Raw genomic sequence first — 26699 nt, 5'->3', positions numbered from 1 at the left:
CCTGAGGTGATGTGACATCCTCTCAGCCATGCTCTGTTGGATATTGAGCATGTGCAAATTTTTCTGCCTCAGTTGGCCTCCACAGGCTCAATATTCCAATGAGGCTCCTAAAGGTGGGTTCACAGACCCTGTCAGTGGTTTACTGGTTTGTGGGCAGCTCTTGAGCAACTGCCTTAGGCTTTTTATTCACCCAGGCTGGCTTTCCAGCCTCGCTTCTCATGTTATTCCCTACCCACACCCTGCCCCCAGCTCCCAGCCAGTCCCCTCCCTCCCTCCTCCCCCCCCCCCCTCTCTTTGTGGAAATCAAAGGTTTGTGGTTTGTTTTTTTTTTTTTTTTCATTTTAAAATTTCTAAGATACTACAAGATCTTGGGCTTCTGAAGGAAAAATCACATGCAGAAGCACCTTTTAACACTGATAATTCCTTTGTAAACGATTTAAATGCTGTGAAGTTCTTTCAGCCAGATCCCAGGATAGAGTACTCATGGAGGAAGGAGACTAAGGAGGATTTGAGGTCCTGAGTTACACTATAGATTGTAGTTTTGTTTTTTAACTCTTTGGACTAAAACACTGATCGACCCTTCCCCACTCTTACCATCTAAAAATGCCCACTTAGCTTTCAAGAACTAATCTGAGTGGCATGGGTGTTCTGACCATGTCCACCATCCCGAGTATAGGGCAGGCACCCCTTCACAGCACCTTGGCTGCAGGCAGTCCTTTATCCTCTCAGGACCAGGATTATTGGGACACTGCGGCTGAGTGCTAACGCTTTGCCAGGCACAGGGAGGGGCTCATTACCATCTGTGGAACAGAGAGCAAAGCGTGAGCCAGAGGCAAGGTGGTATTGCTGGTTATCAGAGTGTCAATCTGTTAACACCCTGCCACCGCCTGTGGTCATGAAAGGCTGGGCATTACCCAGATGATTGACAGAGTAGGAGTAGTCCATGTGGATGAACTGTCTTGGGGAACTGGAGTTAGAAGATGGTCTAGATTTTATCATCACCGTATGCTATCCAGAGTGTTTGGAGCCCCAATTCAGGTGTTGGAGTTCTGATGTGATGGTGCTCTAGGTGGAGCACCTGAGAGTCGGGTAGTCATGAAGGCAGAACCCTGTGAAGAGATTAATGCCCTATGGGAAGAGACAGAGAGATGGCCCCTTGCTTTGCTCAAAGTACACCATAAGATGGCTCAAAGTACTTGGGCACACTCTGATCTTAGGGCCCCTTCAGCTTCTGGAGCTGTGAGAAATGTATGCCACTTGTCTACGCCGCCCAGTCTATCATGTTCTGATGTAGCCACTTAAGCTGAGTCAAGCACCATGTGCCAGCCGTTGTACACAGTGAGGGTGAGGGGATCCTCTCTCCCCCACTGACTAAAGCTTTAGCACTATTATGCACACTCCAACTCCAGGACACATCTGCCCCACCCTCAGTGGAAGCAGCTTATGGTCAGGATCACCCCTCAGAGCCCTTTGAACATGCTTTGGCCTATCATTTCCCCTTCTCACACTGGAAGTCAGGGTTGCATATGAGTAACACTGCCTTAGGACTCTCAGACAAGTGTGGCTCTTCTAGAACTTTTTGTACCTTTTCCATCAGATACAGAGGGCCCATTGGCTCAGAAGGTCTTCTTGGAGTAGAGTTGAAATCCAGGTTTTGAAAGAGAAGTGAAGGGATTATCCTTTGAGGATATGTGTGGTCCTGACCCCTGTGCGTATGCTGAGAGGAGTCATTTGTAGGGCATGAAATGAAGGTGAACTTACTTCCTGTCTCTAGCTCTCATACACCATGTGACTTGGTAGACTTTGCTCCATGGAAACATCTTTCTAAAGCTTCTCTCAGTGTGCTGAATTAAACTGGAACATATCTCAAAAGCTCAGGAAGTTGGGTCAGCTTGAAGCTTTTAACAGGCCACATTCTGTGTCGGAATCAGCGATGGCAGAGTAAATCCATTGTGCGTGCTAACATTCTGTCTTGGAAAACCACAAAAAGGGACGGGGCTCCAACAGGTCGTTCATGAACTCATGAATGCTGCTTGACTTGGCCTTAAGCCTGAGGTTAGAACGAGGGTCGTTTGATGGATGTTCTGAGGCCTTCTAGGGGCCATGAGCAGAGCATCGTTGCATCCAGGGATGCTAGGTTAGAGATCATTCCATCTGCGCAGATCTCAAGGATGAAGGAAACAAAGCCATGAGGCTGGGCCTTCAGGACAGCACCTTCTATCATATAGGTCCTCTCGGGACTCTGTCTCTTCTTCTAGGACTGCCCCTGAGGTCTGTGGGGGACATTTACAGATGTTCAGGTCAGCCTTGCTATCTCAGCCTCCACACCTGGCCACGCTGTTTCCATTTCCTTCCAACACTGTAGTTTATCAGAATTCAGAGCTCAGTCCCTGCTCTCATCTGGGAGGCCTTTGTCCATTCAGCCCCCAAATGGGGTCAGCTGGATGCTCCTTGCTGTCACCTCTTTCTCCCTCTTCCTGTCTGACCCCTTGTCATGCTTCATCTGACTCCTGTGGTCTTCCAGACAATGAGCTGACTGAACTCCTGGAGGAACAGCATATAGTAAACTCTCCTGGCCTCCCCTCCCCTCCTCTCCTCTCCACTCCCCTCCCCTTGATTCTCTTCTCTTTCCTCCCTATCTTTCCCCTTTCTCCCCCGCCCTTTGTTGATCCTGGTCTGCATCTGTCCTTCCCAGCACTCTGCTGCTATGGAAGGGCCTCACACATGTAAGTGTTCTAGACAGAAGCCCCTCTGTAGGGCAGTCCATTGCTCCTGGCACTCTGCTGGACAAGTCATTCCCAATGCTAATCCTGAGATTCAGCAGAGAAAAACCACTCCACCATTTTGGGCCAATTAAAGCAAGCTTTATTAAAATATTTTATATTGACGAAGATGGAATTTGGTCAGGACCACTCCTGGGAGACATGAAGCTGAGTGGACCGTAGCCAACACGTGTTAAGGGCTTATAAAGACAAAACCCGTAGACCACAGTATTTTCACATGAGGCTTTGTTAGTTTCAAGAACTACAACTCCCAGCATTCCAGGAAATGACCTCATCCTTGGGCAGATGGGGCTTACAGGATAACTTAGGGTATAACACAAGGACTCTTTCTGTAGGGAGGAGTGGATCTAGATAGCTGGCTGTTTGGTCTCTGCTCTTCCCCTAGCCCCTGCTATCAGGGTTCCCTCCCACACCATAGGTCCATAGGCACCCAAGCCCTTGACTCTCTCATGTGGACAGTTAGGTTTTCCCACTTCAGATGGCGCTTCAAGAACCACAACCATGGCTCAGGTGGAGAGTGCAGCTGAGTTAAGGTGAGGCCCAGAGGACACCAGGGACTCAAAACCCACAGCTCCAGGTCCCTTCTTGTTGCCCATGGCTTGACTTGAAAAACTGGAATGGCACATATATGTGTGCTTTGTATCCATTTTCTGTTGTTGTCCTAACAAACATGAGCTCATCTATCTCTGATGATAAGGCTAATGATAGACCACACCTTGCAGGATTCTAAGAGAGCCTCACTAGGATCAGTGCATATGAAATGCTGGGGCAGCGTCTGGCCCTGGGTGGCATGCACGTGTAGTGGATAGAGGTGTGTTTGGTGCTGTGCACGAGTATTTTACAAGCCATTCTCTTGGAGTGAATCCTCCATCTATTTCTTCCTGGCTGTATGGCTTTGGTGAATCACGTAACCTTTTTCACTCAGTATCAGTACAATGAAGATAGTAGAATCTTCCATGACTGTCCACCATGCATACACATGCTTGGAACAAAGGCTCATCCATGGCAGTAGATACATAAATACGGTTTGTCATTGTAGTTGATGTTAGCATTTCTTCTTGCACTCATTGGACCATTATGTGACCCTTGGTGTCCAAAGGGGGCAGTCTCCTGCCTCACAGAGTTGTAACAGTAGAATTAAGACCACTGATTTATGCAGAGAGAGGGACTCAGTAGGGTATGATAGGTTTATAGATATCTGCTACCCAGAATCCTGTGAGGTTGGAGGCAGAGTGATCCTCATTCTGGGTGAGTGTGAAGAGCGGGACTATGACCTACAATGTCACTTAGCAACCAAATGACTCTTTGAAACCTGAAAGGTGAAGGCCAGTCAATGCAGAAGATCACGACATGCTCAAGGTACCCAGACAGAGCAGGCAGTTGTCCAAGTGACTTGATTTCTCCCTCCCACTCAGTGGGAGAGGTCTTCACTAATGGCCATCCTGTACAGTCATTGTGATGTTGAGATTCGGGTGGTCGGGGAGGCAGCTGTGTCTATTGGAAAGTCTTCCACTTTATTTTTGTTTTGAGATGTAGAAGGGAAAGCTCAGGTTTTGTGAGAACTTTAAGCATAACTGCCTTTGGAAAGTGGGCCTGGGTTTCCTGTGCGCTTAAACAACTTTAAAAGTGTGTGCTCTTTGAAATGAGATTTTCTCTCTGATGACTCATGTTGGAGCAACCTCAGCTCTCATCACAGAGTGAAGTAGGGTGTTGGCTTGTAAACCTTCCCAGAAGTGAGCTGCCTTTCTGCATGTGCCCTGTAACCAGTGGTTCACTCATGACCCAGGACTCGGCAAGCACAAGATGAGCCAAAGTGACCTGTAACCAAGCGTCCACCGGTGACCCACGACTCAGCAAGCGTGGGATGAGCCAAAGCAGCGAATTACTGGAAGACCCTTGCAACCAGGGTCTGACCATCTTGGTTCCTTCCCAGGAATTATTGCCTGTGGAAATTGTTCCTTTTATCTGCAGAGCTATTAAAACACTGGTTAGCGAGGTGGTGCAATGCACTGTTAATGGGTTGTAGTGCTGTGGGCACTGTTGTTTCGTTAGACAGATGAGAAGTGGCTGGAAATGACCTTCTGTCTCCTGTAAGACCTGTGCTTGTTAAGTGACATTCCCCAGTGCAGCGGAGTCTGAGGTAATGTAGGCATTTGTGCTATATTTAGCACAGTATTAAATGAGTTTTCAGGCTTTTCTTGCTATAAATAGCGGGATAGGTGTATTTTATAGTCCCATCTTAAGAGCCACTTTCTGACCTAGGCAGTGGCTGGGCAGGTGGAGATGCGCAAGGCCAGTGCTTGCCAGAAATCCAGAGCTGAGTACAGTCGAGTCCACCCCAGTGTCAGGTTCATGGGGTGTTGCCTGCCTTGGGGTCCTCTCTCCTTCTTGGGCCATGTGGCTTCCATTCTGTCCAGTGGTGTGAGGTTAACTAAGGCCCTGTGTGTACCTCACTATAGCCCAATATCTTCCCTCTGATGATCTTCCCATCTGGCAGGAAACACTGCACTCACTTCACTAGTGAAACACAGGGCCTGTGTGCACACTTAGCAGACTCAGACTAACACTCAAAGCTGCCGGAAGAGCCTGAGAAAACACTACTGTGAGCCTTGCTCCGGAGACCCAGTAGCTCTGGAGGGGAGCAAAAATCTGCATTCGTCCCATAGACTGAGGTGATACGGTCCATTGAACATATGCAAACTAACCTCTTAGAGACAGCCTTTCAGTCATTGATCTATGGCATTTATTAAGCAACTACTGGATACAGAGGAAGAAGTCCTTGAAATGACTTGACTGTAATTTTTGCACACCAGAGAGTGTATGTGAAGAAAAGTACAGACCAGCATACTGCTAGAAGCTTGTGGTTGTCTTTTGTGGCCCTCAACAGGACTCACTATGGTTTAGTTATTTGTGGTGGGTACCAGGGTCTGCTGTTTCTACCATGTAGTTCTATAAGGACCAGGGTTCATCTCAGCTCACCCAGGCTATATCACTGTGGGGAAGTCAAGGCAGGAGCTTCAAACAGCTAGCCATATCATATCCATAGTCAAGAGTGAAGAGGAATGAATTCATGCAAACATGCACACTAGCTTGTGCTCATATCAATTTCTCTGTTCTTCTGTAGTTCAGGATCCCCTGCCTAGGGGATGGTGCTGCCATCACTGGACTGGGTCTTCACACATCAGTTAATTTAATTAAGATAACCCCTATGGACATACTCATAGTAACCTAATATAGACAGTCTCCCATGGAGACTTCTTTCCAAGTGACTCTAGGTTGTGTCAAGGTGACAGTTAAAATCACCATCATGGATGGTGACAGGAAAGACAGGTACTAATAGAGCTCAATAAAAGAGTGGAGGGCACAGTATGGAGACACTGTCCCAGAACCCTCATGCACGGTAGGAATGTAAAAAGTTCAGCTACTTTAAAGATTACCATCTTTAAAGATTGTTACTATATTATTGTTATTATTATTATTCTGAGACAAGATCTTACTATGTAGCCCTGGCTGGCCTGGAACTCACTATGTAAACCAGATTGTCTTAGAACTCATCAAGATCCACCTGCCTCTGCCTCCCAAGTGCTGGGATTAAAGGTGTGCACAACCACTCCCAGATATTTTTATTCTTTTAGTTATGCATATACATGTGTGTCTGTGTGTGGGTGTGTGCACGTGTGCAGGTGCCGGTGGAGACCAGAATGCCCTGGAGCTGTAGTTACAGGATGTTGTGAGCCATCCTACAGAGATGCTGGGAATGGAACTCTGACCTTCTTTATTGCTGATCCATCTCTCTAGAGCCAGGAGAGGCCTGGAAAACAGCTGGGAGTTTGTCGGTAAATTAAACATAGTCACATATGACAGCAGTGCTAGTCCAGGCACAAACCTGAAAGAAGAGAATTCATGTTATTCAAGTACTTACCCACAGATGTTCATAGACATTCATAAGCCTAACGGCCAAAATATAAAAAAGAAAAGATAAAAACAGAAATGCCCATGAACTGATGGGCAGCAAATGAAATGTGGACTTTTCTCACGATTGAGTGCTATTTAGCAACAAAAAGGAAGGAAATGTCAATGCTTGTTATAGTGTGAGGGAAGCTGTTACAGAGGACGTATATTCATATGAAGTGCCTAGAATGCATGAGTTTGTAGGGACAGGGGGTGGTTGTGGTGGTGGAGACTGGGGGAGAATGGGACTGACCACGGGTAGGAGATTTTTTTTTTTTTTTTTGCAAAAATGAAAATGTTATAAACCTGATGGCTGCACAACTCTAAAAATATGTTTTTGAAATAGTGAGTTTTATACTTTTTAATGGATATAGTGTATGTGTCTCTATCAATGAGATAAAAACACCACGACAAAAAGAGACTTGGGGACGACAGGCTTATTTCAGCTTGTGGTTGTCTTTTGTGGGCCTCGGCAGACTCACTATGGTTTAGTTATTTGTGGTGGGTACCAAGGTCTGCTGCTCCTGCCATGTAGTTCTATAAGGACCAGGGTTGTGTCTCAACATTCAGTGCCCTAGGTAGCATGGTGCTTGGCACACAACAGAGCTTGGTAGGTTGTTGTTTGGATTTGGACTGGTGTGGGGACTGGATACACACTTGGCTGATGGCCTCAGGCATGGCACACATTTTTTTGTGATAAGTGTGGATTGGCTTTTCTCTTACATGTGTCTGAGGCACCAGTCACACCAGGTCTCATCTACATGGGCCCTGCCTAACGCTCCACTGTTCTTGGTTACCTGCTGTTAGAAACTCTTTGACTTGAGATGTGAGGTTCTCCTGAGGTCAGGACAGCCTTCCAAAGCACAGCTCTGGCTACAGGCCTTCTCTGAGGGAGTCACGTGCTCTGGAGTTTGGCTCATGGACCGCTCACACATAGCCTCTTCTCTCTGTCCCCAGCTCTCCTGTACGCCACCATCTTTGGGAACGTGACAACCATTTTCCAGCAGATGTACGCCAACACCAACAGGTATCATGAGATGCTCAACAGTGTGCGGGATTTCCTGAAGCTCTACCAGGTGCCCAAAGGGCTGAGCGAGCGGGTCATGGACTACATTGTGTCCACCTGGTCCATGTCCCGAGGCATCGACACCGAAAAGGTAAGGAGTGGGAGACGCTTAGCCACACCACCTGTCGCCAGCTTTCCCCAGTGGGCTGGCCTCAGAACTCGCCTGGGGCATCTGGGGTTCTTAGGTCCTTCTTCCAGGAGTTTTAGTCTCTCTATTGTCTTTACTGAAGGACCAGAAAGTAAGAGCCGTCATTTTGGAAATCGAACACAAAGTGTGTCTCCTGGAGGGAGGGGAACAGATGTCTTGCTGTCTAGGGCAGCTTCCCAAAGTTAGATCAGATAAAATGAAGAGCCTGGGCAGGGGGCTTGTTTCCTTTTGCCCCAGCTTCCCAGATGGTCCCATGCTTGCCGATCTTGGCTTTTTTCAAAATGCTGATTTTTTTTTTGTTGTTGTTGTTGTTTGGCATGGCTTTTTAAAAATGAACTTTGATTTTCTTAAAGAACTGCTGCATTAAACATGATTGTATCTTGGTTATTTTTGATCTTTCTCTTAATTGACAATGTCCCAAGGCACTCTGTCACCCCTCTCTTCCTCTTCTCAGTCCTGATAAGAATCCCATGGTGTTGTCATTAAAACTAGACTCTGGCCGCCGCCCACGAGCACCAGGGGTGTGGACAGGGTCAGTAATTCCCTGGTGAGACGGTACCTCGGACAAACGCAGGCGGTGCTGGCACAAGTCTGCGCTGTAGTTGTCAGCTGGTGACTGGTTCCTGCTGGGCAGTCTGGAGAGGAGCGACCCTCCTCTGCGCTGCCATTCTCTAACACTGGCCTTACTCCAGATGCACGGCAGTCAGGGGCAGAGATGGGTGGGGTTCCCGAAAGATACAGAGGGCTAATCATGGATTATCTTGTGTGCCCCACTCCCTTTGAGACAGATCACGTAGCCCAGGTTAGCCTGGAACTCACTGTGTAACTGAGGATGAACTTGAACTTTTCCTGTGCCTACCTCCAGTGTGCCGAAATAACGGTGTGTGCCACCACGCCCACTTTCCTAAGGCCTTACACGTGCGAGACCAGCCCGAGCCTCACCCCAGCCCCTGCTCTGTATGTTGCCTTGTGACCAAAGCCTTATCCTCAACTCAGTCTCTCCATTCCTCAGTCTTTCTGATCCCACTTCCCTCGTCGCCAAACCCTACCTCGCCACTGCAGAGTTAGGGAGATGGTAGCACTAAGGCAGAAGTAGTTGTGGACATATTGAAATCCAGATTGACCAGGCTGTGAGGTCAGCCTGCCATTCTCCTCTACCTGAACAGACAGTGGAGTGCTGGTGGTTTCTGAGGACTGCTCAGGTCCTCTGACCCTCCACTTTAAGAGGCTCATGGCTCTGGGCCTGTCTGCTGGGTGTCATGATAAAAACCACCACAGCACCAACTGCCGTTTCTTGAACATGCACCGAGAACACACGTTTCACAGGTGTGGTGGTACATACCTGTAATCTCCGACTTGGGAGGTGGAGGCAGGTCAGCTGAGTCTGAGGCCAGTCTGGGCTACATGCAAACATTTGTTGGGGAAAACCAGAAGGAACCAGTGTTTGCATGACTGTTACCCATAGTGCCTTGTGTGGGCTTCACTTCCCTCTTGGGAAGGTATGGCTGGAAGCTCTGTTGAATGATGAGGAGGACCAGAGGCTCAGTTCATTCTTTTTACTTCCCCTGGCCTAGGGTAACCAGGATTTGAACCCAGTTTTCATCTGGTTTCAAAGCTTGTCCTTTTTCTGCTATTATTCCACCTTTAATTTTTTTTAAATATATTTTTCTGTGTACATGTGCATGCATGCATGTTTGCGTGCACGTGTCCTGTGTGTCTGTTGTTTCCTGTCATCTTGCAGGCTCTGCCTCTTCTAGGTGAAAAGCGGGCCCTAGAGGGGAAGAAGGCTGCGGTTCAGACGGGGCGGGCAGGGCCGGTTGGCTCGCTTGCCTCCTGGCTCTGCCTGCTCCCCGCCCAGCTGTGCCTGTTGTCTCTGCTCACCACTGGCAACAATGCCTGCTGGTTTTGTGGGTGCCTGGCAGCCGATGGAGCAGAAAGGACTTTGATCTCTGCCCTGAAGCTTCTCTTTTCCCAGGCACTAGAATGACTGTGTAGATCCTGCTGTCTGGGAAAAGCCCTTCCCTGTCCCGTCCCTGCAGGGCTGGGCAGGACCGCCTGGGACACTGCACAGTCAGCATCGAATTCCTGTCCTGCTCACCTGCTCACCTCCCGGAGGGTTTCGGGACCCACCCCACTTCCTGGTCCCAACTGTGGCATCTCATGGCAGAGCCCAGCCTGGGAAATGAGGCAGCAGCTGCTGGGGCGGGAACCAGCTCCGGAGTCCCGCTTCCCTCCTCCCTCCAGTGACCTTGAGCACATCACATGTCTCTCTTGCCCCAGTTCCCATGTCTGGAACACACTGAAGTAAGATGACCTTTAGACCGCACGGCCTCTATGGCCTTTGGGCTAGCTATGACCTTCTGGACCATGCAAGCTCTGTAATGGCATTGAATAAGGACCCACAAGTACCCAGGTACCAGATATTTTAACACAACGGCATGGGAGAGCTCATAAAATCACACACACACAAAAGAAGTGTGGTGATATATTGTTTACCCTAATAAAATTTGCCTGAAGATCAGAGAAGCAGAGCAAGCCACAGCCACCACCTCTTACCTCACCAACTCCTCAGCCTGAAAGAGCCTCAGTTTCTGTCTCCTCACGCCTTATATTCCTTTCTCTGTCCAGACATCACTTCCTGGGATTAAAGGTGTGTGATTCCCAAGTACTGGGGTTAAAGGTGTGTGCCACCACTGCCTGGCCTCTATGTCTAATCTAGTAGCTTGTTCTGTTCTCTGATCTTCAGGTATATTTTATTAAGGTACACAATATGTCACCACAAGGAAGGCTTGGCCCCAGAAACTAAATATTGTTCAAGTTTGCATATGCAGTGTATGTTGGGAACAGGACTGAATCCAGAGCCTTAACCTTGACCCTTCGATGCCTACCCCAGGAGAGGCTTCTCCACAGTCATAACTCTTAAGAGTGATGTCTCAAAGCCTGGCAGCTGAGAGGGGAGCCCTGGAAGGCTGTGGGTTGAAGGGCTGAACCCCTCCCTCAGAGCGGGGATGTGTCTGCCTACTCAAGTGTAGAACTTGCAGACAGAAACAGCTATGGAGATGCTGCACAGCCCAGAGTCTGCCCTCCTCCTCTTCAGACAGCCTCGCGCCCCCCCCCCATCTTCTCCATGATTCTGGAATCGGTGCCCTGAAAATGATGTTACCTAGTCAGACCCTTATGTGGGAGCCTAACTCAGGGAAGCAAATATTTAAATGTGAACTCACCTGGAGAACTAACCTTGGTTCTGCTGTTGCACACTGCTTGGACATGATATGGGCATCCCCACCGGCTTGTGATCCACACGGAGAAAACCCTCAGATCAGCACTTTTGCAGCAGTCTTGTTTGTCTGCTAGGCCATGGCTTTGTACCTCTACCTCTCCTCCCTCCGTTCTCCCAGAGAGACACTCACGATTTGATTATCCTGTAGCCCAGAACAGAAATGAAGAGATATCCAGAGACAGGGATGTATCTCAAATGGGTGCAACTTTCCTTAGCATTGGAGTCAGTGTTTAAAGCACAGAGTGGTTAAGTTACTACTAAGTAACTGGGATTTCAGTCATGTGACCTCTTCTCACTGCTCCACCTCCATGTAGACACTGAAGGGAGGGAGTAAAGTCATCCAGGGCAAGAGCTGATCTGGAGAGGCTGGTGAAGAAGCCCCAGATACAGAGGCAAGTGTCTGGTGCTAAGACAGGAGCAGGGTCTGGAAAGTCCCCCAGCACCGTAAGAAGTAGCCACTGAATGATCACATTTGATTCCATGCCCCCTACTTGGTTCACAGACTAGAACACAAAAGAATATTTTAAAAGCACTGCTGATCTCTCTGGAAAAGACCACCAGAAGGTGTCCTGTTGCCTTCCTTGAGGACTGCTGTAGAAAGCCATGCAGTGATTTCTTGCAAATACTTAGTCCACAGAAATATCTCTTGCTCTGAAAAGCTGGGCAATTTTTCAATTGTTTAGAAAAAAAAAAAAAAGAGATCCACATGGCTTGCTGTTCCTAGTTTGTTTTTTAGATGGTGCAAGTCAGGGCTGGGGACAGAGGCCAGCTGGTAGAGTGGCTGGCTGGCATGTGCAAAGCTCCGGGTTTCCTCCTCAGGAACATGGGTGAGGGTGGGGATGCTGCAAGTCAAACTGCAGCCATCAGCTCTGCAGAGCTGCCTGGCATAGGAGTTGGTTAGGCTGTAACCAGGCTCTGATGCCAAAGCCACCTAATGTGAAAGCCAAGATTTGCTGTTTGCTGGCTGGGAAACTTTGGGCTTCCCTGTGTCTCAGCTTCTCATCTGAACTGATAGAATTAAAAGCACATCCTAAGTTTCTATGGGGACCAAGTCAGCAAACACACTTTCAAATGTAAAGTTATACGCCCTGTTCTCTGTCCTTTCTGTCTTCCTTGTTGATCTCAGCGATGGCTACCAAATTTCATTTATTCTGCTTGTCATTTGCCTCCTCCTACCAGACAGTAAATTCCATGAAAACAGGTATTTTTGTCTACTTGTTTGTTTTGTTTGGTTTTTTTGAGACCAAGTTTCTCTGTGTAGCCCTGGCTATCCTGGAACTTACTCTGTAGACCAAGCTGGCCTTGAACACAGAGATCTGCCTGCTGCCTTCTGAATGCTGGGATTAATGGTGTGTGCTGCCACTGCTGGCTACTTTTTTGGGTTGTTTTTTGTTTGTATGTTTGTTTGTTTTATTTTATGTTCTGAGACAGGGTTTCTCTGTGTGGCTTTGGAGCCTTTCCTGGAATTCATTCTGTAGCCCAGGCTGGCCTCGAATTCACAGAGCTCCATCTGCCTCTGCCTCCCGAGTGCTGGGATTAAAGGTGTGGCCACCACCACCCCAGCTGGCTACTTGTTTTTAACTACCACATTATTAGAGCCTAGAATGGTGCCTGGTGCCCCATGGATGCTTGGCAAATAGATATGAACTGGGCAAGTGACTTGCTGAGCCATGCCTGCCAGACAGCAAGCTCTCGGGAAATGAGACTTTACCTATCTCATTTTTGTAAAGTGTGTTTGTGCTTTGAAAATTAATGCATGTGTGTAATGTTTCTTATCTACCCCAGCTACCTCCCTCTAACTGTCCCTGAGGCCCGCTAACCTCTCTCCCCATCAACTTCATGTGTGTTGTTGTTGTTATTAATCATCATCATCATCATCATCATCATCATCATCATCATCCCGCTGAGTCTAACTAGCAGTGAGCGTGTGTAAATGGATGGTGAGGCTGTTTCCTGGGGCATGGATTACCTACCAATGAGCACACCCCAAAGAAGAGTGAGTCTCCCTTCCCGCAACCATCAAGCACCAAGCACCAGTCACTGCTCGGCGGGGTGTGTGTGTGTGTGTGTGTGTGTGTGTGTGTGTGTGTGTGTGACGGGACACCTCTGCCGTCAACACTGGAATTCTGACTGGCTTGATCCTAGGCAGGTCTCATGTAAATACGTCCCTTTAAATACCGGCCCATACTCACCGGATCAGCAGCAAGTCATGCCAGCTGTGGGATGAGAACACACTGTAGTTTAATGTGACCCCACTGTGTTACAGAATGCTGGGCTCTTTCTCCCCACCTGTAATTTTGTACTTTTTAACCAATTTGCTGTTTGGTTTCCAAACGGCCAGAAGAGAGTGTTTAGAATGTTCTTCACATAAAGAAATGACGAATATTTAAAGGGATGGATATACTGATTACTTTTTTCATGTGTTGTGTGCATGTCAAAATGTCATGCTGTACCCCTTAGACATATGCATATGTATTTGATTTGCTCGTTGAGGATGTACTCTGAGCAAACCCACTTCTTGCTGGCTGCACTGAACCAGCCCAGTCCAGGCTCCCCTCATCTTTCCCTTTGACCTTCTGTCCCTGTCTCCCCCAGGGTCAGAGCTCTGTGATCCCTCTCAGGGGCTCCAGCTGACATCAGTCCCTTGATCCGTGTCCCTGGTCACAATCAGTGACTCAGAAGCGTCTCACACGCTCAGTGTTTTCTCTGCATGATATGATCTCTTCGCCCTCCCCCTGACTTGGGTGGATGATTGCTCAGGCCCACAGAGCCTTTGTTATCCTGCTGGAATGTTCTAATTTCACAAGGTTCACTCTGACACATTCTGAATCTGCCAGTTGAAATGCCATTTCCTCAGAGAGGCCTTTCTCATGCCCGATATGCTCCTAGCCCTGACTTTCAGAACTGTGTCCTAAGCACTCAGCAGATTGATCTAGAATCCAGACACTGAAGCATAAGAGTACAGTATGGTCTCCTGGGTGCTGCCCTCTGCTCAGGGTGTTGAGGGGAGGAGGCTGTGGAACGGTCCTCACACTGTCTCTTCCTTGTCTGGCCAGGTTCTGCAGATCTGCCCCAAGGACATGAGAGCTGACATTTGTGTGCACCTGAACCGCAAAGTGTTCAAGGAACATCCCGCCTTCCGGCTGGCAAGTGATGGCTGCCTGCGGGCCTTGGCCATGGAGTTCCAGACAGTACATTGCGCCCCAGGAGACCTCATCTATCATGCTGGGGAGAGTGTGGACAGCCTCTGCTTCGTGGTCTCAGGCTCCCTGGAGGTGATCCAGGATGACGAGGTGGTGGCCATCCTAGGTACGTGCTGTCCATTCTCAGTGTACTCCTGGTCCTTCCTATGCTTGGGGTTGTCTTAGTCCACGGGCAGCCATTTTAACCAGAGATTGTTCCTCAGGGCAGGCTCATTTCTAACATCCATTCACCCACCCAGCAAATGTTGGAGTGCCTACTTTGGACCAATTGCTGTTTAAGACTCTTGGGGTTTTCTCCTCAATGACTACAGGCTACTGGAAGAAATGAACAAACAAACGATCGTCCAGAATGTAGCAGAAGGGGCATCTCACCTGGGATTCAAACGAGAAAGCTTCTAAGATGAAATGACAACCCAAGAAAAGGCCGAAGAGTTGAGAATGAGTTAGCACAGAGCAGGGTAGAGGCGGGATCCCAAAAAGAGGTGGAAGCCTGTGTGACAGAGGCAGGTGTGATTCATGGGGGTAAACTACGCGTCACTCTGTGTGGCACGAGCACACGGGAGATGAAGCTGGGAGAGCGCTGATGAACCAAAGGCTCCAGAACCACATTCAAGGATGTAGATCTTACTTGGGGGCGAGCGATGGTGAACTGAAAGCAGGGAGGGGCCCATCAGCTCTTCAGGTTTGAAAATGACAGCAGGCCGAGGTCGGACTGCAGGGTCAGGGAAAGCAGGTTGGAGCCGTGTTATCTGGAGACTTACTGGATTGAGATGTGGCAGATGGAGAGAAGCGCATTGAGGTGAGGTAAACAGTAGAATTTAAAGAGTCCGATGGCAGATTTGCTGTTAGGAGAGGCAGAAGTCAGTGGGCATGGTAGGATTTCTCATTGGATAACAGGGAGGCTAGTTCACCATATACAGCTATGCGGAATGTGGGAGGAAGGGCAGGGGCGTGGGGGACATGGCGGCGTTTGAGAGGTTGACCATCAGTGGCCTTGGAGAAACTTACTGAGGCAGCTACAGGATAGCTCTTCAGTGGGCACGTCCTAAGGGCACAAGCCATCCCCAGTGTAATCACCATTTATGGACATCTGCCTGGGACCTCGTAGAGTGCAGATGGATCCCCATTTAACCCTTACAGTAGTCCTGCAAAATGCCTTTATCATCCCAGTTTCTAGGTGAGACAGAGTTGAGTGAGGTTAAGGAAATGTCTTCATAGTAGTTGAGTCCCATCCCAGCATCCCTTTGGCTTTAGACACACTGCTCCCACCCGACTTGTGAAGCCCCATCCCAGCATCCTTCAGTCACAACTTCTCTACTCCTGCCCGGTGTTTGGACTGAAATCCTGCTGAGGGCTAATGGAATGCATGGGTCCTAGACACAGCTGGTTCTGCTGCAGTTTGTGGATGTATGTTTTAGGTTCAATGTCTGACTGATTTTAGAAAACTGAGATGGGTGAGATGAAGCTACACTGTTGTCAGAATGAGGAGGCTGGCCCTGTAGAGATGGATGATATTTTTTAAAGCCTAATTTCCTCCTGTCTGATTTTGGAGTACCTGAAACATGGCTTCCTTCTCACTCCTGGGTACCTTGCCAACCTTTTCTCTTAGTTATAACGTGCTCAGGGTAATCAGGGGTGATTTATATTCCTTTAGCATGTCCTGGCAGATGGCTAGGGGAGCCTTTAGATTCTGGGTTGGGGCTAAAGTCTGTCTTGTCTGCTGGGTACCATGGCACCCATGGAGCCTAACAGCTTAATCCTGCTGTTCCTTGCTTCCTCATCTCAGAGAAGTGAGGCTGTGAGCCAGACACAGGAGCAGTGAAGACATTGTTGTAGTATATCCGAAGGAAGGGGTCCTTGCCTTTAAATTCACCAGTGAGGCCATTGGATTAGCCAGGATTCACCAGTGAGGGTGCTGGATTAGCCAGGATTCACCAGTGAGGGTGCTGGATGAGCCAGGATTCACCAGGGAGGGCATTGGATGAGCCAGGATTCACCAGTGAGGGTGCTGGATGAGCCAGGATTTATCAGTGAGGGTACTGGATGAGCCAGGATTTATCAGTGAGGGTGCTGAATGAGCCAGGACTCACCAGTGAGGGCATTGGATTAGCCAGGATTCACCAGTGAGGGTATCAGATTAGCCAGGATTCACCAGTGAGGGTGCTGGATGAGCCAGGATTCTTGCATGACTAAGAGAAACTGCTGAGCAATCTTGAATTTGGATTTGAGGTAACCTTTTGGGGTCAGGTCTCTTGCACCAATTTCCCCACAGATCACTCACCCTTTACCCTTCAGGAAATCCATTCTGAGTCCTGGTGTTATCCACCTGTGTGTTTATGCTCAGAGATTTTTATTATTATTATTAATTAAATGTATTCATTTATTTTACATCTCGACCACAGTTCCCCCTCCCTCCTCTTCTCCCATCCCCTCCTCCCTCCACCCCCATCCGCTCCTCCTGTGTTTCTGTTCAGAAAGGGGTGGGCCTCCCACGGGTGTCAACAAAGCACGGCATATCAAGTTGAGGTAGGACTAAGCTCTCCCCACCCCTGTATTAAGGCTGAGCAAGGCACCCCAGTATGAGGAATAGGTTCCCTGCTCCCACCACCAGGAGTCCCACAAGTAGATCAAGCTCCACAACTGTCACACATATGTAGAGGGCCTTGGTCTGTCCCACGCAGGCTTCCTAGCTGTCAGTCCAGAGTCTGTGAGCTTCTATGAGCCCAGGTTGGTTGTTTCTGTGGGTTCCCTTGTGATGACCTTGACCCCCCTGGCACATATAATCCTCCTCCCCTCTCTTCAACAGGATCCCCTGGTCTTGGTCCAGTGCTTGGCTGTGGATCTCTATATCTGTTTCCATCAGTCACTGGATGAAGGCTCTCTGATGACAACTGGGGTAGTCACCAGTCTGAGCACAGGAGATGGCCAGTTCAGGCTACCTACCCACTATTGCTAGGAGTCTTAGCTGGGGTCATCCTTGTAGATTTGTGGGAGATTCCCTTGCAACAGGTGTCTGCCTGACCCCAACACACACACACACACACACACACACACACACACACACACACACACCATCAAGACATCATGGGAATGTGAGGAATTGTGTTGCGGGGGAGGGGAAGAATAATGATCAGAGATTTTTAATGCCCTGCCACAGACACCTGCACTCTAGACTCAGGCATGGAGGGACAGGAGTCTTGAAGAGAGATGAAGAGGGCAAATACCTCCCCTCCCTCCTCTTCCTCCCCACTGATGCTGGCCGTACAAGGCAGCAGCCTCATAACCTGGTTGATTTGACTGGTTTACTGCTTCTCCAAATCTAGCCTTCTGGGCATCCTGCCTGCTCCAGTTAGCAGTGTGGTTGGACCTCAAATATAGCTCAGCAGCTTTGAATTCAAAATGTTGGTTGTTCTCAAGATGTCCAGGCTAGAAAAAGCCTCTTCTATGCTTCCCAAGAGCCAGATTGGACCCCAAAAGTAGGTCCAGGCTTGCTATCCTAAATAACTTGCCAGGAGACTCTTATTCTATAAAAGGACATGACAAGTTCTTTGAGTGACCTGTCTTTTGGGCCTCAAGGCATACAACATTCCAAGCTGTTTGTTCCCTGGAAACACACTTGGACCTTTTTAAAATTCCTTTCTCCTTAGAGTAATCTTTGCTCAATGAACTTCAATCAGTTTCTTTACAAAGGGTTCGGGCATCAAATGGGACTGAGAACTAGACTGTCGCTGTCCTCTGATGCCCTCTAGATTGAACAGGTGCTGTCACGAGCAGGGTGCTGTAGTAACTAAGCCTTATCCCAGCCCTCAAGAGCCGCAGGGGAGTGACTGGCTCTCGAGGCTGCCACTCTGTGATGGAGAAGATGAGGAGTGCTCCGCAGGATTGTAGGATGAGTAGCTCCTGAGCAGTGCTGTGTGCCCGGTGTTCCACGGAGAATGGGCTCGGCCAGTGCCGAAGCAGGAGGCTGTAAGGAAAACGCTGAACTCTGCTGCCCCGGCCCTCAGCTTCTAGTCTCCAACCTGCTGGAGTGGTTCCTCCCTTCAGTTATACTACCCATCCCCATTTTCTGTTTAATTTTAGTGCAGAATCCAAGAGCAAGGAGAAGGGTCAGTATTCATAACTGAGCAGGCTCCGCATGTGCCCAAAATAGAACCCCCTCTCACTAAAACCCTCTAGACTTTTTGTGACAGCAGCCACAATATAAAATGCTAATTACATTGCTAACTGAAGAATGCACAGTGACATGTAAAACCCAGTGTGCACTGGGCTGTGGGAAACGCAGCCTAATGTTTTCTATTAGCGTCTGCTTTCTTTTGGTTAAAAAAAAAAATGAGCATGGTAACCTAGTACACCCATTTCTTGACATGATCAAAGGTTACAATTTGAAAGTGTGGCCCCATGAGTTACGACAGTCTCTGATTGAAAACATGCTGTCCTATGAAGACAATGATCATACTAGGTAGGACTCTCTTATGATCCCTCCTCTGCCTTAATTTTGCTGTGACATCTCCTTATTTCTTTCTGGAATTCTCTTAGAAGTCATTGGCTTCTAAAATTTAGTCTCTGCTTTTCGCATATACATTTTTTTGCCTTATCATAATATTTATTTACTTTTAATTTAATTAAACCACTCCTACTTCTCTCATGCCAACCCTCCCTGTTCTTGGCCTTTAACCATTGTTACAAGTGCATATAAACAAATAAACACAGAAGTTGGATCTAGTGAATCTGTTCAGTGCTTCCTGTGTGCATGCATTTCTTGGCTTACCATTTGGTATTTGATGACCAGTTGAGGACTTATCCCTGGTAAAGACTAATTCCTCCTCCACCTGTGATTATTAATTGTTTTTAGCTCTTTAATTAATATTTTTTGAGAATGTCATAAAGGAGCCCTGCATCTACATCACTCTCCCCTGCTCCGCCCCCTCTATATTCCCCCCAACCATATTCATGTTCTCTTCTTTAATCATTACTGTTACATAGATACTTGCATACATAGATACCACCTACCGAGTCCATTTAGCATTGGTGATCTATGCATGTGTCCAGGGCTGATCACTTGGGATTGGACAACCTGTAAAATGTGCATCTCGTTCATCAGAGTTCTTTATTTTGTGTGTAGTGAGAGGCACATTCCATGGGGTGCCTATAGGTCTGAGTTGATTCTCTCCCAGAGGTCGAGCCCAGGTTGCCAGACATGTTCCTTTATCTCCTGCCCCATCGCATTGGCTCTTGTTAGAGCTTTCAGTGAGATCCTTTTCAAAGCGGAGGAATGAAAAGCACAGGTATTAGTTTCTGCCAAGCGTTCTGTCTGCATCTGCACGTCTGTTATGTTGCTGTTCTGTGACCAACCAACACGAGTGAGCTACAGCCTAGCTTCCCCACGGGGCTGAGGCCTGCTGTGTTTGTAGGCGCTCCTTTCACTGGGATTAAATCAGTTGTATGGGTTTCCCATCGCAGTGCTTCATTTACGTTTTCATCATGATTGTCCTGTTAGTTTTGTTTGTTTAGGTTCTAACAGGTGGGACAGAAGTCTTCAGGGCAGGCTGTATCTCAGAGCAGAAGGAGGACACAATTGTGGCCTCCAAGAAGTTTCCACCAAACTGGCTGAGTCCCCAAGGCCTCCCTCCCAGTGTCTCCTAAGCCCAAAGACTGCACTTTGTGTACCCCTCTGTTTTCTAAGCCTGGGTCCCTTTTGACATCAAGCACATAGCCATGGAAGGTACCAGGGGCTATTTCCTGGACAGAATAGAGTTGGAAGCAGGCAAAGGGGCTGAGGAGAGAGCTTGTCTCTGTGCTGTGATGCCCTGGGTTTGGTAGCCATACTGCAAAATAAATAAGTAGAAAAATGATAGGATAATGAAAGCAGGCAAAGGCTAGACTGTGAAAGGCCTCATGATCTTGGGTAAGCATCTGGACTTCTTCCTGTAGGGATGAGGGGTCCAGAGAGAGTTTTTGACAGGGAGTGGTATGCAAATGTTGATTCTACACATGTAGAGGCATGGAGAGGAGCCAGGAGGGGTGTCTGGAGAAAGGGGCAGGTGGTGGAAGGTTGGTGGGAAGCCCGGGCTCAGAGGCAGCAGAGTGGTACAACTAGTGCAGTGTGATAAGGACTAGGGAATGACTTCCCATGGATGCTGGAGACTCAACGGTCTGAGGGGGGAAGGGAAGAGTGGGGGGGAGATGATGGGAGAGAAGATGGGCACATGATGCTTCTTGCAGATGCAGGCACAGTTCTTAGAGAGAGGAAACCATTTTCAATCTCTGGATGACCCTGAGCCTGCCCACAGATGGGGTGGGAGAACAGTGTGGGGTAAGTGCAGGGCAGGCCTCACCTACTAGGCACAGGTCTTTTTCCAGTCCTGTCCCTGGGGCATCCTTGCTAAGCATGCAGGTTAGTGCTTTCTCACAGAGGAACTTTTAAAAAGACACCTTCCCTCTGTTACTGAGTTGGAAGGCTACCTTGCCTTTGCCTGCATACAGAGCTTCTTTGGGCCATCGTTGTTGGTTGGATATCAAGGCAGCGTCTGCTGTCATAGAGGATCATGGTGGCGTTCTCTTCTGCAGAAAAAGAAAGAAAGCCTTTGTCTTAGAGGAATGTTATATTGATCTGAGACAAATGCTTAGTGACAGTGAACACAGGTGGCTCATTCTGTAGTTGTGGAGCAAGCTGGCAAGTACATGCTCACAGAGGAGGCAGAAATCAATGCTTGGGAGGTCCCAAAGAGTGTGGTAGCCTGGGTGTGGGGGTATAAATGCGAGGGACACTGTGGGGGGATGTGAGCGGCAGGTTCAGGCCAGTGTGAGTGGAGTCAGCCATGATGTTTCTGTGAGGTCAGGGTTTCCTGCCTCAGTGTGCACAAGACTTTGCTAGGCCTGTTGCACCCTGTCAGGGTCACTAAGCCTTGATTGTCTTTTCACATGTGGCTTGACATCTTCAACCTTAGCTGTGGAGTAGAGGAAGACGATGAGCATGGCGAAGGAAATGAAACAGGAACCCCAAAGCAGGGGGCCTTTTATGAACTTTGCTTCAACTAGATGAAGTTGCTCATTTTCACTATTTCCGCTATTTTTCATGAAGCAGTAGGAGAACTTCCCTAGTGATTGACAGATAAAGCCATGAGATCTTTGCCTTGGTGGTGGCTGGAAAGGTGGAGTCAGATGTGGTCAGGTGAGGTAGGGAATGGGTCAGCCGTGGGGAGTATGGTGGGTGATATAACCTCAAAACCAGCATCTGTGCTAGAACCAGGAGCCCCAAAGGACTGTGATAAGATACAGGACCTACATGATGCATCAGGGCTGCTGTGGGTGGTACAGCGTCATTGTGAGAAACCAGTCACTGGCAAGTGAGGTATGACATAGTTAGATGAGTCATTGTGAGAAACCAGTCACTGGCAAGTGAGGTATGACATAGTTAGATGAGTCATTGTGAGAAACCAGTCACTGGCAAGTGAGGTATGACATAGTTAGATGAGTCATTGTGAGAAACCAGTCACTGGCAAGTGAGGTATGACATAGTTAGATGAGTCATTGTGAGAAACCGGCCACTGGCAAGTGAGGTATGACATAGTTAGATGTGTCATTGTGAGAAACCAGTCACTGGCAAGTGAGGTATGACATAGTTAGAGCTGTGATCCAAAAGCACTAATGAGCAGGACAGAGGATCAGACAAACTGTTAGGTCACTGTGGCTGATGACAGAGACAAGGAGTGTTATGGTGTACTCAGCAAGAATGGAGAAGGTCCTCCAGGAGCATTTTGAATTTCATAGAAACAATAATTATTAGCATGAGATTTTCCCAAAGATTGCATAAGAGGCAATTTCAGGAAGATTATTAATTCATTAGAATTCAGTTTTAATGACATATATATTTTTATTTGCTAAATTTGCCAGACTTAGTGGGGAGGTGCAGGTAGGTGAGCCATCAGGAAGAGGGGTGTTCTGGGTAGCTTTCTGTCACCTTGACATAGCTAGAGTTACCTAGGAAGAGGAGCCTCAATCAAACTCTAAGCCTCTAAGTAAGTCTATGGTTTGTTTGCTTGATTAGTAATTAATGTGGGAGGGCCCAGCCCACTGTGGGTAGTGCCACCCCTGGGCAGGTGGTCCGGATGTGTAAGCAAGCTGAGCAAGCTACAGGAACAAGCCATTAAGCAGTGTTGCTCCATGGTCTCTGCTTTCAGTCTCATGCCTTGAGTTCCTGTCCTGACTTCCCTTCATGCTGGACTGTGATCACAGGTACACATAAGCAAGATCAACCCCTTCCTCCTCAAGCTTTTGTTAATCAGTGTTTCATAGAAGACGAGCTAGGACAGAGAGTCTCTCGGGTTGTAAATGTTAATTCTGGAATGTAATGGGACAACCACAGAGCCCAGGGGGATTCTGATATCAGGGAAGTGGAGAGAAGTATGAACAATGAGATGTGAAGTGAGGAAGAAGAGGCCTTGAAAGAGAACACGCTAAGCATCTGTTATGTCCATCCAGAGGCCCAAGGACCTGACACCAAGGTGCAGCCAGCATTGCTTGGAAAGGTGGGCCTGGAACCAGGACAAGAAGGTGGGTCAGAACCAGGAAAGAAAGTCAGATCTCAAGTTAGAGATTTTAGAGTTAACAGAAGAAATGTCAAATGGGAAGGAAAAAGGAAAGCCATAGCAGAACTTACATGTCTTTTCCTAAATGACCAAGTGTTTGAGAACATTTTTAAAGAAATGGGGTGTAGCTATTCAGAATGCTTATAAGGAATTTTATGATATTGGAAATTCTTAAGATAAGTCAAATATTACTTTAATATACTGTGGTCCCAGTTATGGGAGAGAAGCACACCAAATCAAGACTCCATGAGCCTCCTGAAAGATGGGTAGATGTTTGTGGGTTAGGAGGAGATTTTCATTTTCTTTTTAAATTTGTCTGGGTTCCAAGCTATCTTTAAATGATCTTGTGTAAGCACAAAAGGCTGAGTTCCTATCCCAGCACCCATGTAAGCAGAGGGCTGTCCATGTGCCTCTGTCCTAGAGCTGAGGAGGCAAGGCTAGGAGGGTGGGAGGCTCAGTGTTCAGTTGGCTTGCCAGTCAGTGTGCCCCAGGGTTGCTGTCTCAAAAAGTGAGGTGGAAAGCAATAGAGGAACACATTAGACACGACCTCTGGTCTCTACAGCCATGTATACACACATGTATATATGTACTCATATGCCAAACACACAAATAATTAATAAGCACATGATATTTTCAAGATGATAGTTTTGAAAAATTTCAAGTCAATCATGAGAAAGTCAGTGTCATTTGAAATTTCCCAGACAGTGTTAGGATGTAAATTTTAAACATGATTTTTTTATTTTAAACATGATTTTTTTATTTTTAGTCATTAATGATGTCTTGGCAGCACTCTTTTGCTTTTTACTGTCCAACCAGGAGAAAATGGCTCATCTCTGCATGTGCTAAGATCCCTCTAACTGTCCTTGGCCAGACAGTGACGATGGAATGGCTTATCCAGCAGAGGTTTACATCCACCTCTGTAGCCTCAACAGGATAAACCCTCACTATTTTAGGGATGGCAAAGCCAAATACTTTCTAGAGATGCTTCTCAGGATGGCTGGGAGCCAGGGTGAGGAGAATCAGGCTCCCATACTGCTCTTCTCCCCCTGTGAGGCATCCCTGCACAGGGACCGGGTGGACTGTGGATTAGTGCTTCTGCCACACTATTGCATCTTTGCCTGTGCTTAGCACGTGGTGGGAGCTGTGCTCCAGGGTCTCTAGATGCTACCCAAGCATCAGTGTTTACTTAGCTGCTCCATCAACTGGAGCAGTTACATCAAATCTACACTCCCAGTGAGGAGCCATAATGTGAACCACTCTGAACTTCAAAACACAAAGCATTTCTATCAGGTAGGACCCACATCATGTGATTGATAGATTGCTTGGTTCTTTACTTCCAGTTAGGTAATTTTTAAACTTAGGTTGCAATCTCTGAAGACATGAGAAGTTAGATCTACTATAATTGTTCTTTCTGAATGAAATTCCTATAACTTCATTGTCTGGGCAAAGGACTTGGTTCAGTCAGAAGTTAAAGTCAGTTAGGGCAGTTATTATGATCTACAGAGACACTCTACTGGCATGTAAAATGTTTCAGATATTTTAAATAAGGAAAAATATACTACATGACTATATATGTGGTAACCTTAGCTACATAAAAGTATGTGCATGCATAAAAGAAAGATGGAAGACAAACCAAGATCTTAACAAAGGTGTTGTTGATGGTGACCATCATTTTACATTTCAAATATATTTGAATAATTCCTACAGTGCACTTCCATTCTTTTATAAATAACCAGGTAGGGAAAAAATAAAGTGAATTTTCAGTTCTCACCGTACCAGGGACCCTGGTCACTTCTGCCTGCTCCTGGTGGAGCTCTGTGGTCTGCTCACTTGTGGAGAGCCACTTGACTAAGTAACTTTATCTTAGTGCAGCTGTGATGAGCAGAAGGGGAGCCATCATGGTGCTTCTCAGACACTGCTCCAACTACACTCAGTCCTGTGTGCCGGCCTCCTTCACAGGGCATCACCGCCTGAGGGCTCTGTGCTTTTAAAGAGTGCTCTGTCATGGCGTGACGTCTTGTTCTTTACACTCTGCTATTATTCTCCTCCACCCCTGTTCACTATCCCCACTTGTTGGGTAATTTTTATCATGCATCATTTTTACTTTATCTTTGTAAATTTGCCTGTGAACTTTCAGCATAGCAGAAAGCTGAATCACACTGAGCCAAGGGCGCGTTTCTGAACAGGTCAGCAAGGCATGCTGACAGGGCAGCTGCTGACCTGTGGACTCTACACATGGGTTCCAGTGTCTAGTCGTCTTCCCAAAGTCTTTGGTCTTTCTTGTCGGACTTTCTTTGAGGCTGCCAGCCCCCAAATAATGACATGGAGACTTCTTATTAATTACAAAAGCTTGGCCTTTAGCTTAGGCTTGTTCCCAACTAGCTCTTATAACTTAAATTAACATGTTTCTATTAAACAGGTTTCTGCCACGTGGCTTTTTACCTCTCCTCCATTCTGTACATACAACTTGCTCTGCATCTCGCTGGTATCTCTGCATGCCTAGATTCTAACTCTGAGTTCCTCTCTCTGCCTGGAAGCCCCGCCTGACCTCTCTTGCCTAGCTAGCAGTCATTCAGCTCTATATTAAACCAATCGCAAGGCGCCTTTCACACAGTGTGAACAAATATCCCACCAGTGATCCAGCAGAGACCTCCTAGCCCCTTCATACCCACTCCCCTCTGTGCCTCTCACCTCCCTTCACAGGAATTGTTCCTTCCATGAACATGCTGGTTGTGGTGTTAGGGGCTGGAGACACAACAGTGAACCAAAGGACCAGTCTCTCATGAGGCTGACAGGTCAGTGTGCCTTATAAGCCTAAGAGCTGTAAGAGTGCTAAGATCAAGATGCTGTGAGAATTCATACAGCAGGCATCTGAGCCTGCCCAGCCACAGAGAGTAAAGAAGGGCTTCCTGGCCAAGGTGGCGTGAGAGCTGAGTGCCATCTGATTCCGTTGGCTGGGCTAGGAAATTAGAGTGGGAAGAGAAGTAGGGGCATCGTCATCTGCAGCAGGGACGACCCTGGCAAGGGTTAGGAGCCATATCTATTAATGAAAAGCAGTTCAGTTTGCCTGGGACGTAGTTCTTGGGCCTTCTGCCCTAGTAAGAGGAGTTTGAATGGAGTAGGAATGGGGAGCCAGTGCCGGCGTTAGGTAGAGGAGGGCACAAGTGCACTTGAGCTTTGGAAAGTCACCAGGCAGCTGCTGGGAAGATGAGTTAGAGAGGCAAGGTCAGAGGCAGAGGACCAGCAAGGAGGACACTAGAGGTGAGAGTGGCCTGACCTGATTTCATAGCTGTTTAAATGAGGGCAGATAGAGTCAAGAGATACTCGGTAGATGTGGCCAGAAGTTGCTCATTCACCATATGAGGAGTAAGAGGGGACTTTACCAGGGTGAACAATCCGGGAGGGTGGTGGGCTTACCTTGGAGGAGCCCATTCATTCCTCATATGTGTGGATCTGAGCTGAGTGAGTGTCCAGGGGAGGATTCTGGACTCAGCAGAGAACAGGGCTTGGAGGGCAAACCCGGAGGCAGTGTGCTCCAGATGCATGAAAACAGGCGTAAGCCAGGAACGTCCCCACTCCAGCAGAGGTGAGAGGGTTGAGGAGGAAATCACTGGGTCCAGAGAAGGGCTCTAGGGAGCACCATTACCCATGAAGTCTGTTCAGGAGCCTGAAGGGACTGG

The 26699-nt window shown here is 47.8% G+C and overlaps 1 protein-coding gene across 2 annotated transcripts in view; it reads left to right on the top strand.

Moving 5' to 3' along the window:
* Kcnh1 (potassium voltage-gated channel subfamily H member 1) overlaps nt 1-26699 on the top strand; it is a 308472-nt gene that overhangs the window by 201327 nt on the left and 80446 nt on the right. For both annotated transcript variants that reach the window (XM_028882842.2, XM_028882841.2), the window contains exons 8-9: nt 7692-7891; nt 14285-14537. In XM_028882842.2, the coding sequence (XP_028738675.1) occupies nt 7692-7891; nt 14285-14537 (453 nt within the window). The remainder of the gene's footprint in view (nt 1-7691; nt 7892-14284; nt 14538-26699) is intronic.

Source organism: Peromyscus leucopus, chromosome 15 (genome assembly GCF_004664715.2).
Source record: "Peromyscus leucopus breed LL Stock chromosome 15, UCI_PerLeu_2.1, whole genome shotgun sequence".
Classification (NCBI taxonomy): Eukaryota; Metazoa; Chordata; class Mammalia; order Rodentia; family Cricetidae; genus Peromyscus; species Peromyscus leucopus.
Note: the sequence above shows the minus strand (reverse complement) of the source record. Positions and strands in the feature narration are given on the sequence as shown.